Source organism: Centroberyx affinis, unplaced genomic scaffold (assembly GCF_046629955.1).
Source record: "Centroberyx affinis isolate AG114_WGS23_722 - 3 ecotype Tasmania unplaced genomic scaffold, CSIRO-AGI_Caff_v1 ptg003852l_1, whole genome shotgun sequence".
NCBI classification, from domain to species: domain Eukaryota; kingdom Metazoa; phylum Chordata; class Actinopteri; order Beryciformes; family Berycidae; genus Centroberyx; species Centroberyx affinis.
Genome location: NW_027281699.1, coordinates 249,932 through 265,950, shown reverse-complemented (window position 1 = coordinate 265,950; position 16,019 = coordinate 249,932). Strand labels below are relative to the sequence as shown.

The window sequence follows — 16,019 nt, the reverse complement described above, 5'->3', positions numbered from 1 at the left end:
CAACGAAGAGAGCGAAATCTATGAAAAGTTATCCTTATACATTCTTCCTTTGTGCTAGGGAACTTAAACTATTCCTCTTTTTTTTCGGGGACCCCCTGGACCCCGCTCAAGGACCCCCCGTGGGTCCCCAGACCCCACTCTGGGACCCACTGCCCTAACGAACATCTATACCCTAATACAAAGCTACTTGTTTAAACTTGTACGTTGTAATTGCCCATTGAGTCGTCCATCTGCAGCAGCACAGGTAGTTGGCCGTGTTTCACTGCCGTGCTTTGCCCCACCCACCAGCAGATCCAACCCCCCTGTGTAACCCCTGATTGGCTGAGGGGATTGCGGGTCCTGAGACTGAGCGCTCGGCTCTGAGCGGTGCGTCTGCCAGTGTGCACCAGTGAAGCGACAGGAGCGCTTGTTGGAGTCAACTAGACAGCCTACTGGCAACGAGTGGTGTTTTTTGCTGGATATTCTTTGCTTCTAGTTTGCTGCAACCCAACATGAATTGTCTTTTGTACATACAGTAGGCTCTTGCATCGTTCCCTCCCACCGGCTATTGGCTACATTTTCAACGGATTTTCTTCTTCTTTTTTCTTTTTTGCACGGACTAACTATCGGGATATGTGTAGCCCTTTCCAAGTGAGAGATACGAGGAAATTAATTCGCAAGTAAAAGCTTCAATACTTGTGAAGAGGCGGAGGGGAGAGAAGACTAAATCTAATTGTCTGGAAATAAAAAGGTAACCGTGGACTTCAGTGATATCATGAAACATTCCTGCAATAGCAGCCGTGCTCTTTAGGCTGAGATAACCGGACTTAAGCTGTTGAATAATTTTGTGACTACTGATCCTTTTTAGCTTTTTTTCATCCGATGTGCAGTTTGATAGCCTGTAGCTGTCGACCGAAGAGGAAATTGTATCACAACTTGTAACATCTCATACAGACGAACATGTTTATCCAAAATGCGGCTTAAACATTTCCAAGGCATCAAGGCGTTGGGGAGAATTTAACAGGGACCTTTGAACCCCATTATTTCATCTGCACGGAAGATTACAGTTTTGGAGGACTTGCTCATCGGAATTCTCATTTTGTCTTTTTGCAGTGCGAAGATTTTTTGTTTATTTTAACCTACTTGAAAATGGACAGTTCATCATTTGAGCCGTGTCTAACACCGTTTGCTGCTTGATGAGAGCTGCTCAGATTTACATGGGTAAATCACTGTTCTGAGAAGATTCAGCATGTTTTCACAGATCTGTCATCCCCAATGTTTCCCTCGCTGCAGTAGACCGGGGGATGTGCTTTGCCTGAGAAGAGTACAATAAAGCACTTATTGTAGAATTATACACACCATGCTGTAATTTGCATACAGAAGAGCTATTCTTCATCAAAACATTTTTACCGGACATTTCAATGAGATGAATAATTTGGAACATTTTGCCTGTTTTCTCTGACATGCATTCGTGTGCGTAATCATTCTACATTAGGCAACTCAACAGGTATAATGCAATCTAAGGAGATGGAATTAATACAATTTATTTGTGTGGTCCTCTTATTCTGGGTTGGGGCTGAGGCTGTTATCAACCTGAAGTATGGAATAAACGAGGAGATGAAGCCGGGGTCTGTGATTGGAAACGTGACAAAGGACGCACAGAAGCAAGGATTTCAGATTGCACCGCAGCCGCCGTACTTGCGGGTTATTTCTAATTCAGAGCCACGATGGGTGGAACTCAGTCCAGCCGGAATCCTTACGACCCAAATGAAAATTGATCGGGATGTAGTTTGTCGACAGAACCCAAAGTGCATTATTTCCCTAGAAGTGATGTCAAACTCTATGGAGATCTGTGTCATCAAAGTTGAAATTGAGGATTTGAATGACAATGCACCCAGATTCCCAACGAGCCACATTGACATTGAAATTTCAGAGAATGCCTCCCCTGGTACCAGGTTTCCCCTAGAGGGGGCAAGCGACCCGGACTCGGGGATCTTTGGAGTGCAGTCATATTCCATCACCCCAAATGAGCTTTTCGGGTTAGAAATAAAGACCAGAGGGGATGGGTCCAAAATTGCTGAGCTTGTGGTGCAAAAATCGTTAGACCGGGAGACCCAGTCCCACTACACATATGAAATCAGCGCAGAAGATGGAGGAGACCCTCCAAAGATAGGCGCGGTCCAGTTGAATATCAAGGTAATTGATTCGAATGACAACAATCCGGTTTTCGACGAATCAGTGTATACTGTTAATGTGATGGAGAACTCCCCAATCAATACACTGGTCATAGACTTGAATGCAACGGATCCCGACGAGGGCACAAATGGAGAGGTTGTGTACTCGTTCAACAGTTACGTCACCGAGAAAACGAGGGATGCGTTCAAAATTGACCCCAGAACTGGCATCATCACTGTCAACGGTGTTTTGGATTATGAAACAACGCAAATATACGAGATCGACGTCCAGGCGAAAGATCTAGGTCCCAATTCTGTTCCAGCTCACTGCAAAGTAACAGTGAATGTGATGGATACGAACGATAACCCACCTGTCATTAGTTTACTCTCACTGAACACAGAGATGGTTGAAGTTAGTGAGAACGCGCAGCGTGGATATGTCATTGCATTAGTGAGGGTGTCAGATAAGGACTCTGGAGCAAATGGCAAAGTGCAGTGCAGGCTCCAGGGCAATGTACCTTTCAGACTACAAGAATATGAGAGCTTCTCAACCATCCTTGTCGATGGCAGGCTGGACAGAGAGCAAAGGGACACATACAATTTGACTATCCAAGCAGAGGACAGTGGCATCCCTCCTTTGCGCGCCACAAAGTCTTTGGTAGTCAAAGTCACAGATGAAAATGACAACCCTCCCCACTTCCTAAAGCCCCACTATCAAGAGATGGTCATGGAAAACAACCTGCCGGGCTCATGTCTGCTCTCAGTATCAGCACTAGACCCGGATTTGGGCATGAATGGCACTGTTTCATACTCCATAGTCCCCGGCGAGATTAAACACATGGATGTAAACACGTATGTCAGCATAAACCCATCAGGCCGCATTTACTCCATGAGATCTTTCGACCACGAATACACCAGGACTTTTGATTTCAAGGTTTTGGCCAGAGACAACGGGAACCCTTCTTTATCAAGTAACGCAACGGTGCGTATTGTGGTATTGGATGTCAACGACAACACACCTGTAATGACAAACCCCCCACTGGTTAATGGCACAGCCGAGGTTTCCATCCCAAGAAACGCTGGTGTGGGTTACATGGTCACCCAAGTCAAAGCCGACGACTATGATGAGGGGGAGAACGGACGGCTGACCTACACCATCTCGGAGGGGGACAGGGCTTTCTTTGAAATCGACCAGGTGAACGGAGAGGTGCGCTCCACCAGGATGTTCGGAGAAAACGCAAAATCCACCTACGAGATCACAGTGGTGGCGAGGGACCACGGCAAGCCCGCCCTGTCCGCCTCGGCCTACATCGTGGTCTACCTCTCCCCCGACCTGAACGCACAGGAGTCTATTGGACCCGTCAACCTGTCCCTCATCTTCATCATCGCCCTGGGCTCTATCGCCGCTATCTTGTTTGTCACCATGATTTTTGTTGCGGTCAAGTGCAAAAGGGATAACAAGGAGATCCGAACGTACAACTGCAGGTACTGACAACATCTTATGTGTAAATTTGTGTTTCAGTGAGTTCAGTGGCCACATCACTTGCCCTAAGTTCAAATCGTGTGTGCGTGTGTGTGTGTGTGTGTGTGTGTGTGTGTGTGCGTGTGTGTTTTCGTTAGTGCTTATGTGCGCGCATGAGAGAGAGAGAGGGAAAGGGAGAGAAACAGAGGGGAGAGGGAGAGAGCATGTGCGCGTGCCCGTGCGCGCGCCCGCGGTCGTGCCCTGAAAAGTGCTAGTCGCAGGCTGGTTGTCAGTGCATTGCTTTTGTCATGCTGCATGCAGAGGCCCGAGTGTGAGGCGGGCGACGAGGACTGCAGGTTTCCACAGTTGAAGTAGAGGTAGATAATAAAACGGCGTTAAATTAGAGTCCTTCCGTAGAGGCCCACTCTCTATGTTATGGGAATTTGATTGATTGATTTAATCTTTCGATTGTAACCAATTGGCTCATAAATATGACGGCCCAACTGTCATGTTCAATTTGTGGGTGTGTTACCAGGCAATTAACGTATCACTGGTTCAATATCAGTCCTAGACATTTATTATTTAACGTCCACCATGGTTGATTGGCGGTTTTCAGCTTTAATCTAGTGTGATTATGGATAGATAGGTTAACAATCCTCTAGGATCGTTCAGTGTTTTTTCTGCACTAATAATAATAATAAATATCAGTACAATAAAAATACTAATACTAACAATAAAGCAAATAATCTCCTTACTTATATTTTGATTAGGCCTATATAAAAAGCATATAAGTGACATCAAAGTCATGAACTTTTGATTTGACCAGTTGCCTGGAAATTAACAGATTATTATTTTCTGGATTTTGCGTATTGAAAATTCTGTTTTGTTCATCAATCTGAACATCAGCTCTGGCTTTGATTTCCCTGTGCTACATTACCACTATAAATTTACATATAGATTGGATTTGTGAATTTAACCTGAAGCCATAATCATATTTTGCTCCTGACATAATTTTGTTGATTTGAAGTTAAGTCAGGCCGTTTCTAAAGTGTTGAACATCCCTAGTCATAAAAAATGAACTGCCAATATTTCTCTGAATATTTATTAATATTGATTAGAAATTAAATGTCATCTATTTCCATTCTCATGTGATGGTTGAATGGAGATGAGTACCACTCTTCTGTGCTTTCAAGGTTTCGCCTATAGCACATCATGGAGGCTGAAATGAATGCTCGTTCCTTTTCTGTTAGCTCTGGGGAATAAGTTATGTCACAACGCATATAAACTACTCCAGTTTCAAGAGAATTACCTTGTTGAAACAAATAATAAACAGCTTTTCTCAGCGTATGAATACATTCACTACTGCATGTGTTGTTATTGAAAGAGTGAGGTGATGTATTGATGTCTTGATCAACACTTAATATTTTCTGAAGAGAACAGACATCATGTACCGCTGAAATGTCATAGATTTAATCTCAATAATACATTATATATTACGTAAAATAAATAAAATGATCAGCAACAAATTCAAAACCGCTCACAGCAGTTTACTCTCCTAGTATGAGCCACTCTCCCTGCTGGGTGCTTTAATCAGCATTGATGTGCTCTGCTTTTCAGTAGCCACCTCAAATATGAGGAGCGCTTATCTCCAATTTATTTCTTGTCCTCTGTCAGTCTGTCTGACTGAAGATTTCCCCTCCAAGATTTCATTTTGGGCACAGAGTAGAGAGAAAACACATAAAAAAATGATAAATGACAAAAAGATGCACTATTTTTGACCCTTGCAGCTTCCCATTTTCTTTCTTCCGAATCGAGAGGAGGTGGCTGTTTCCAAGATGTAATATAAAAGAAAAATGAAAAAGAAAGTACAATGCAGTTTCCTAGCCAGTGTGATGTTAGAAAGAGACAGGATCAGAACTGACTGCGTCCTAGTGAGCAATAGAGGCCAGTAAGGGCTAGTATGCCATGTTTAGAATAGAGCCGTTCCAGACATGGTACTATTATGCGTAACCATAGTTTTGTTGTGGGTGTGGACAGAAAGTAAATCATATGCTCCATGCCATATGTTAAAAATCTCTCTTCATCTCTTCTAGAGTTTGAAACCATCTAGATGTTAAAGACATCACAAAATCTATGGAATAGGCCTTGTTAAGATAGGAAGCATGACTGTAGAGTACATGGTATCAGCTCTCCTGTGTAGATTTGCAAGTCTGCATAAAGAATGGATATTTCCCCCAGTCCGAGGATTCTTTGATAAAGCTTGGCTGTGTTTCTCACTTGGTCTGATTAGAGTCAAAATACTCAGCTTAAGTTTGCAGCAGCCACAGAGAGTAGCTAAATGAATTTGAATCTGCAGTTCTCCTGCACTCCGTATTGCTACTGGGCTCGCTTGGTAATGAAAGAAAAAATAGAATTAGTGTGGGTTGTGTGCTTTGAATATGATTGCATATACCGGTAGTGCTGCTCAGTATCATTTTGTTCCTTTGCTTTGCTTCTGTGGTTTGGCATGTTTGCATAGTGTCTGCCTGTTTGTGACATGTCGATTGCCGAGCATGCAAATGCAAACAAACAAGGGATGACAGCTCCATTGCAAGCCGGGAGTGGGAAGTCACTTGAGTGTGGCGTTCCACTCCCGGACACAGCCAATGAGCCTTTGTCTGGCACCCATGGTCGAACAGCGCCCTAGCTGGCATGGCGGGCAAGTTATTTGACCGTGTGGACAGGGGAGGGGAAGACAGAACACTGCTTTATTGAGTCTGTTCAGTTTCTTCTACTTGCGCAGGGTGGCGGAGTACTCATATGGCAACCAGAAGAAGTCCAGCAAGAAGAAGAAGTTGAGCAAGAATGACATCCGACTGGTGCCGCGTGACGTTGAGGAGACGGACAAGATGAACGTGGTGAGTTGCTCGTCTCTCACCTCCTCGCTCAACTACTTCGACTACCACCAGCAGAGCCTGCCACTGGGCTGCAGGCGCTCCGAGAGCACCTTCCTCAACGTGGAGAACCAGAACTCACGCAATGCGGCCCCCAACCATGGCTATCAGCACCCCTTCACCGGGCAGGGCCACCAGCAGCCTGACCTCATCATCAACGGCATGCCGCTGCCAGAGGTGAGACTCCATCCACTGTGCTCTGTCCTAAAGCCTTGTCCGGGCTGCCTGGGGTGAGAGGGGTAGGAGACAAGGGGAGGACATTGGGAGAGGTCGGATTCCAAAACTCATTGACTAGATGGCAGTCAGCTTCACTAGGTCACTTTATCATGGTGAATCTGACTTGAGAAAGACGATAAGATGTAGAAATGCTGTTTAGCACCTTGCAACACAGCTCAAGGTCCAATATTATTTAGCATTCCATAATACCAAAAATTATAAAGTCAGTGCAGTTGTACTTTCCTATTGATCGAAAGCAAAGCTATTTGAAATGCCATGTGTGGCCTTATGTCAGTCTATTTGAGTGGAATCCTTCAAGGCATTTCAGGGAACCGAGACACTGGGCCTGACCTGTGACTGAGAGAGCTTTGCCAAGCAGAATTTGGAGGCCTGACAAAGTGGATTATTTGGCTTCCCTTACTCCACTTGTTTTTTTTGTGTGTGCTGAGCTATTGCAAAAGAACAGGAGCTTGAACACCTGCCAGATGCATTGACCCAGCTAATCAGCTCCACCACATGTCATTTCAGGTGCTAGCAGAAAGAATAATCATTGCTTAAATGCTTTATCTGTGCACCGTCCATTTGGCTGCAGTGTTACTGCATGGTCGCTCTGCACAGCCAGCCATTGAATTACCCTGCATAGCCTGTTTATTCCATTGACATATCATGCATGGCTGCAGCAGAGCAGAGAAGGTCTGACTTGAAAGGCTATTCAGGCTGACAGAGTGTACGCCAACAAGCTGATTTTTAGTTTATAGATTTTCGTCTGTATGAACTGGTCTATTGGATTCCTTGGACAACCTCTCTCCATGACCCACTTCTCCTGATCCCATGGGAGGAAGGGGCATTTGTGTTCGTGTGTGCATGTGTGTGTTTGTGCGTGAGAATGTGTGTGTGTATGTGTGTCCGTGTGTGTTTGTCACCCTACCGTGTTCACTCCAATAGACAGCAACAAATAAGCCCCAGCTCCGCACACACACACTTATAATTGATGACTCCAATCTCTGTTTGACATTCAGTGAGAAGAAGGTGGGGAGGAGGGGGCTGGGGGTCTTAAAACAAAACAAGAAACATAAGATGGCTATTGATCTATTGACTGGATGATCCAGAGAGATCTGGGTACCGATGGATCCTGAGGGTTCAATGAGACCCACTTACAGGCATGCTGATTTACTGGGACTGTCTGAGCCGTGTGTGAGTGTGTGAATAACACAGGTGGAGAGCATGAAAAATGTCGCCAGGGTTTGTCTCGCGGTGTTATCTAGTCAGTGATGGCGGAGGTGGGGGATTCAGCAGGTACATGCAGTGACCAGGATTGCATTTGCCTGTAGGTAGTGGTATGCAGGTCACCACCCTTTCTATGGACAAAACAGCAGGATATAGCAGCAGTCTGGCTACACAAAGGAATTACCCGACATTGTAAAAGCTCCAGCAGTGGCCTGTCTCTGTGGCTTAAGCATCCAATAAAAGCACATTCGCCGCAGGATTAGGGGAGCCTTTATTTGTTTCGGCTAATGAAAAAGAGAAGAGGGAGACAAATAGGGTTGCAGATGATTCCATATGCAAAGCTCGGAGGTGCCTTGATAGGGCTATATCAGGGCAGATAGTGAGACAAGGAGGGAATGAGCGAGCAAGGGTGAATGTGTCTTAGTGCCAGGTGTCTGAGCCCCGACCGCGTTTTCTCATTTTCTTAGAGGCAGTTGATTGGCTTGATAGAGGCCGGGGCTGTTTAACATGCAAGTTCCATCGCGCTCCGCCTTGCACATGACGTTGACAAACATCTCTTTGACCCGGCCTTTGCATATTTTCTCTGGACTGAGAAAGAGAGTGTGTGTATGAGAAAGTGAGTGAGAGATAGCGAGAGAGAGAGCATGCATTACCCTCCAGCAGGGCGAGCCTTGCGCAACGACAGTAGCCATAGTTCTTTCCTCCCCATTGTGACATTTGTAAAATACAGAAGCTCTATATCCAAATGTTTCTCTTGAATAAAAATGTTTTCAATATAATTACAATGCCATTTATAGCAAAACAAACAGCACTTCTGTGAAATGACCGATAATTGCTTTGTTACGATGAGCAAGCCTAGGCTTGAAACCACTTGACTCCACAAGTCCTCAACCCATATCCCATTGGTGTGGCTAGGACACACGAGTGGCTGCACTGTTGTGATTACCAAGGCTGCTTTGTCCCAAAAATTTGTTTTCATCCTGAGGGCAACCTCATAATTATCCATGATTCATTCATCCTCTGCGAAAGAGCTTTCTGTTTTTACACCAGGGCACAATGTCTTTGTGTGTTTGTTTATTTTCTAAACATGTGTAGTCTCAAATTATCATAGACATCAGGAGGTGGATATGAGGTCAAATCAGGTTCAGTAATCAAGGAAAAGAGGTGTTTATTTGTGTTTATGTGTAATATATATTTTTGATAGATGCATTTTACTTGTAGTCCAATTGTTAGTTTATGTGGGGCAGTGAGCATCCTGGTTATGTCAGAGCAGCTGTAGACTAGCTTTTCCTGCTTCAGACAAAGCGTGTTGCCATGCGCACGCACGCACACACTCGCACACACTCGCACGCACGCACACACTCGCACACACTCGCACACACTCGCATGCACGCACACACTGGCACGCATGCACACACTCGCGTGCTTGTGCGCGCACACACGCACTGTGGAGTGGAGCAGACTTGGCCAAGATAACAGTGACAGGTCTCCCAGAAGGCCTCATACTCGCAATTGCATTGTGTATATTGTATTCTCCCTTGTGAGAGTGTGTACCTGTATATACCTCCCTGCAGATCCCTGTCCATTGTTTTGAAGAGCATCAGCTGTGAGATGTTTGTTAGACCTGCCTGTGGTAGCGCTAATACAAGCGCTCGCAGGAGAATAGAGCTGTCTTGCATGGCTTAATTATAGTGAATCACTTGGTGAGGGAGACAATTATACAGTAAAGGAATGGCCTTTGGCTAGAATGTGTTTTTGAATTTGTAATGTGTACCAAGGTTCCTCACACCTGTGATTTCAGATAATGAATATAGCTGGAAAATAAGTTCTCTTAGATCATTGATTTATTTTACATTAGCCTTATGCAGGGAAGAGATTGCCGATTTATATTGTCATTTTTTTCTATGGTGGTAAATGAACGGAAAAAAGGAGGTGGACTTTGCAGTCGTTTGTGCAAAATGTTACATATTTTGTGGAGAATGCACTCTACAAGTGTAGTTCATTGCTAATCGATGTAATCTTCCCGGTGCTCTCCGCGCTGTTGCCTCAAAGATGGCTACGCAAGTTCTACCATTTATTTTAACATATATTATGGCGTATGCCTTAAAGTTCATGTTCAGATTCCAGACGAATAAAAAATGGAGGCACATAGAGAAATCTGTGTTTGTTTTTTCTATTGTCACAGTCAATCAAAGAAAATGAAAATTGAAACAAAATAGGTTACAAGGTGTCTCAATATACCAATCTTGCTGTTTTTTCCCTGTTAGTAAGGAAGACATTTTGATATTGATGTAGCAGAGACAACAGGGAGTGGTTCCAGCGCGGCTGCACATCCCCCGCAATCACTTCACAACAGGACAATACGCACAGGGTGCATTCAGACGTGTCATATTGAGCATGCAAAGTACATGTCATGCTGTCAGCGCACACTACACATCTGTTGAAACTGCCAATCACCCCCCACGCACATGCTCATGAACACATGCACACACACACATACGGGATGTCACATTTATATGAAATATGGACTGTGACATTATCATTTACATCATTAATACTAAACTAAACCGAGAAGTAAATGACAAACCTATTCCAACATGTTCAGTTATATTCAAATATTGTCTCGCTTGAGCATTTCAGATACTTTCTTCTACGGCTGTTTTGAAATTGTTATTATTCCAAGTTGTTCAAGGTTTGATTAATTGAAAAAATATTGCTAATCAGATTTTCTTGACCCTTTTCCCTCATTAGAGTGTTAGATTTTACATGGGTTTGTGAGAGGTATAATTGTGGTACAAACCATTCCTTTTAAGCCATGTTTAAATATGAATTTACAGATTTCTGACCATTTAAACAAGGTAGTGTTTATATTTCTGTAAATTTCATCAGAGTAATCTGGCTAATCATCCTGAATCCAATACGAGAAGCTAAATGGCATAGCTGCCGTGAGACTCGGAGATGTCCGGAGCTCTGATGAGGGAGAACTGCTTCAATACTATGAATAAAAGGTGTTTCTTACAGCATGTCAAGCAAGTGAAAAGAGACTAATCATGGTGGGGAGAAAAAAAACTGATATTGCGTAATGAGGGAACACAGCCATGACTGCCTGAACGTGAAAATCAGTGGGGGATTTTTTTTTTCAGTTTTATTTTTTTGATCTGTTGAAAGAGTAGGGGCGGTGTATGTTGCATGCTTTAATGTCTCCTCCTTTCAAAGGATTTGAGAGAGGATCGTCTCATCTCCAACACCTTCAGATGCGCGCTGATTGAGTGGCAGACGAAGCTGTTAATTATTAAGAAAGGTTGTATTTGCCAGGCAGAGACTTGAAAAATGCCCCGCTCTTTAAGTGTCGGTATTTATAAGACGAAATAAAGCGTTGCCTGTCAGAATTTTAAACGAACGTCGTGACAACGGTGCACTTCATGCCCTTTTGTTACGTTTCCCCGTTCAGTTCCTCCCCATGTTTCACCACAAAATTGGTGGCGCTGTGGAGTGATTTAGTGATATTACCCAACAAGACGCATTTTCGCTCAATAGACAAACAGTGGTAGTCTTCCACTTGGGTGGGTTTTTATAGCCTTGACCCCTACCCCCACCCACCAACCCTCCCCCCGCACACTCACCCACACACACCAGCACCACTAAGTGTCATTCTCGATGTTGGAGAGGTACAATAAAATGACATAACAACCCCAGGCAGCCAGTCAGAACGGTCCAGGCCCTCTGGGAAGCCACCCTCTTGTTGGGATCAGAGCATCCAGCCAAAGAGCTTAAGTGTCAAAACACATGAGTGACAGGGCCTGACGTACACATGTCACTGTAGTCTGTCCTTAACCACATGTGACTGGTGAGCAGCATGCAGAGGAACTAATACTGTAGACAAACGGCAAGGCCCGGAAGAGTGATGAGAGAGAGAGAGAGAGAGAGAGAGAGGGAGAGAGCGAGAGGGGGAGAGAGAGAGAAAGAGAGAGAAATTTCTATTTATAGGATGCCGATGATTTTCCACAACCTGTATTGCAACTGCCTGCCTGAAAAACATTTTTTTTTTTCTCTGTGAAATGTGGTGTTAGGATGAGGAGGATATTTTCTTATTACACATAGAGGCCATCGTTTGTTGAGAATTCAAACCGTATTAAACTTGGAGAGAGAAATAATGTGATTTTCTTTTTGTTGGTTCAGGGTGCTTTTTCTCCTCTGCCACTTCGCCTGCCAAATATTAGGATCGATGTACCTGAAAATTTTGAAGGTACTGTTAAAAAAACATTCTGATACTTTGACATTTATCTGAAGTTTTTACCTGAATAGTTATTCACCTAAAAGCTCAGAGTTTGCACACACAATTATTGCCTTAAAACCATGAGAGTCCAGACTAGAAACATCAAATGGTTGAACTCCTTGAGAATGTCAGCACATTGCCACCATTTCTTATAGTCAAGACTATAATTTGAAATTTGACCTTACTGCTTCATTTGTACTAAATATACTACAATAGACATCTTCTAAGCAGCTTCATGCGTCACTACTCATTTCTCATAGTTTCAAGACAAGACTACTGAAAATAAAGATATATTTTAATTTAATATATTTTAACTTCATTTTAAGTTTGTATCATGTGCAAAGAATCACCACTTTTTTCAGTCTATTAAAACATCTAACAAAGGGATTTTTGTGGAGTAAAAGTTAGTCATGTAATGGTATCAGTGTTTCAACAATTTACAAAAAAACATTTTTACTGGATACGTAAATGCAATAAGGGTGTAATGACATTGGGTTTAGGGTGATGGGTCCAAGAATAAATGAGAGAATGCAAGGCCAACAGGCTAAATGGAGTGGAGGAAATGGACATAGTGATGATGTTTATCGCTGGGGAAGGGGACATCATTACGCACCTTGTTAAGCCCCGCAAGCAGTGCTGCTTGGACGTAATTACCCATTTAAATGAGTTTCCCGCAGCACTGTTTTTATTTCTCAAATTAAACTCTGTGACACAAATATGCCGCATTCTGTTTTCTTTCATGGCAATCCTTGGACTCTCACAAGTGCCGACCTAGAGCGAGTTCACTTGTGGAAATTTACCGTCGAGCAAATAGATTTAGAGTATCTGTCTTCTGCAGCCTCCCTGTGCACTGTGAGCCTCAAGACAGTTACCCGGTAAACCATTAAAGATTCAGAGCTTGTATACGAACATGTTTTGTCGCCGTGGTTAGAAAAAACAGAGACGTCTTGAATCTGCTCTACAGACAAATTACTGATGAATATGTCTTAATCTCATCTTAATCTTTGGTACGACTTTAAGTGTACTATATTTGTCCTTATTAATATCTGTTATAGAATTTCACCATGTCGGCAGAATTCAACCCCCCCCTCATTTAAGACATTTTGAAAATATCATGTGTAGCATTTCACACGTTTTCTCGCACACTTTGTGTGTGAACCTCCTGTGGTGTTTGGTGCGAAGCAAAACTAAGGTGTCGTTTTTTTAGATTCCTAATGAAAGCAAACGCGTCGCAGGAAAACCTGCGTCAAAGGAAGGCTCCAGGAGAGGAGGAAAATAACTTAACCTCATCTCTCATTAATGCACATTTTGCTGCCAGGTTTTGAAAACGCCTGTAGTTAAATTAATATGGGATAGGAAAGGTCAGCCTACATACTACTACACACACCCCAAGACTTGTTATGGCCAGGAGTAAAAGCTATTTGCTGTGGACACTCCATATAAACCAATATACTATTTGCTCTATCATATCCAGTGTATGCCAAGTGTAATGTGCCCACTTCTGTCCCTCTGGCTTAGGCATATTAAAGACGAACGCTTTGTACATGTGTTGGCATGCGCTGTAGGATTTGATAACGCAGACACTCCTTCAATATATTTGTCCCTCTCAGCCGATAAGAATAACAAGGGACTCACAATCTGTCTTTGGGGAAATTAACATATTTTTTTTCTTTTCTGTTCTGGTAGGAAAAACAAAACCAGAATGTTTCTCACCAAGTAAAAGAAGTGACGAAAAAGTAATTACAACTTTATAGTAATGACCATCATTATTCGAGTGTACAAAAAATTAATTTCATCCAAATGTGGAAAGGGAAAAAGGTATTAATTAAAATGCATGGATAACAGCAGGACTCTAATGTTTTTTCCACTGCCCTGCCGTAGTTGAATTCCTGCTTACTGTGAGACTTGTTGCTGCATTGATGAGAGGGTTCCCACGGCCTTCTTGGAAGCGGTGATAGTATGTTCTTTGAATGACAGGGAAATGGGGGAGGGATGCAGTGAAATATAACAATACTCATTGTGAACAGACACTTTTTCCAAGCAGCCAACTCTGACACTAGGGAAGAGTGACCTTTCCAAGTGTCCTGTTTTCCGGCTAAAACAAAGAGGGAGCAGGAGGATGTTAGTTAGCATTTCCCCCATCAGATGAAATGTCAACTTCTGCATGCATAATTGTAGAATGGAGAGGAGAAAGACTAGTAGTGCACCAATTTGCTGGTGGATGGATGAATCCAGTCTAGTTGTTCACTGCAGTGCAGATATGTCAGGCACTCACGCACTTTCAGTGTGGACCGGTTGCACTTTGTTGTCATTAATGTAATTGTAGATATATTTGGATCTGTACTTTAGCATTGCATCTACTTTGAACTTTAACATTGGATTAGACTTAATTCAATTGTAAATAAAAAAACACCCTTATATCACATGTCGACTTATTTTAATGTGCAGAGAATGAATTTAAAGTAGAAAACAGGGCGCTAACAGGGAGTCATTGTATTACAAACAGAAATGCTTTTGTTGTGTTTGCTCAAGTGATGGAGCAGACTTTCCTGTTTCTCCCGCTTTCATTTGAGCAAATTCATACAGTGCCTTTGTTCTTAGACATAAACCTGGATTTGCATTAGGGAGTGCATGTATGGGATGTTTGATGAGCACACATGCTGTTGGCAGGAAAGCCACTATAGCAGCAATATCGGCCGCCTCAGAGGCTTGCAGCAGTATGGCTAGAGGAACAGCAGGCTAGCGTAATTGTGCATTGTTCATCCACAGAACAGAGGCAGAGCATGTAATGAGCTGTAGCATTTTCTTCCAGCCAGCCTAATGGGCTATGACCGGGTATAGGCCTCTCAGAGCCCCTGCGCTCCCTCTGCCCTGTGTCGCCAGTGTCTTAGCCTCATCTCTCGTTTCACATCCTCCCTTCTCCCTCTGCTCCATCATCCTCAGACATTCCTTCACCTCTGTGATTCTCCTTCTTTATCTCCCCTTCCCTACCCATTGTCCCCCTGTGGTGGGAGGTGCTGGGACCCCTAACGTGTTCAGTGTGTGGCTCTTTTTTTCTCTCTTGTCTGTAAAGCTCTAAGCAGTCACTCGGATTCAGCCTGACATAAACCAGAATAGCTCATTGATGGAGCAGGCTATGCAGTGTGTGTGACTACATTAAAAACCCGAACACAGAGCATACAAATAAAAGTTCAGGAGGAGAAATTGCTGATGTTAGGTGTAAGGGATTTGTTGTTAGAAGTCGGCTCATTTTTCCCTCAAAGCCTGTTTTGCATTTTGATTATCTAGTTTTCCTGAAAGCAATTCAGGTAGGCCTGTTTCACTCAGGTTTGTTTTCCTGGGATTAGGGCTTTTCAGAAAGGGCCTGGGCATATTATTTACGCCCATATCTGGTTTCCTGGGAGGCGGGAAACCATTTCTTTGCTTGAGTGATACCAGGTCAAGTTGGAAAGACAAGAACGTGTGTCTGGGAATAGATTAAATATCTACTCTGGGCTGAGCACGGAGGATGAAAACACTACTAATTATAATAGTTATGATTGCTTTGCCAGGGAATTGATAACGACTATGCCCGTCTCTCTGTGGTCTGTCATGGCATCAGAAAACAATGCTGAGGGTTCAGCCAGTGTCTGGCGGTGGAGCACAATGGGACGTCAGGTTTAACTTTCCTCTCACGTCCGCCGCTTGACATACCACAGTGCAGGTAGCAAAGTTAATGAATGAAAAGCACTCGGCCTCTGTCAGACTGCTCC

At 43.5% G+C, this 16,019-nt stretch overlaps 1 protein-coding gene across 1 annotated transcript in view; it reads left to right on the top strand.

Moving 5' to 3' along the window:
- The first annotated feature begins 452 nt into the window (after positions 1–452).
- Positions 453–16,019, top strand: part of pcdh19 (protocadherin 19) — a 54,617-nt gene continuing 39,050 nt past the window's right edge. The window contains exons 1-2 of the mRNA XM_071541324.1: positions 453–3,638; positions 6,398–6,725. Coding sequence (XP_071397425.1) covers positions 1,492–3,638; positions 6,398–6,725 — 2,475 coding nt within the window. The 5' untranslated portion in view covers positions 453–1,491. The remainder of the gene's footprint in view (positions 3,639–6,397; positions 6,726–16,019) is intronic.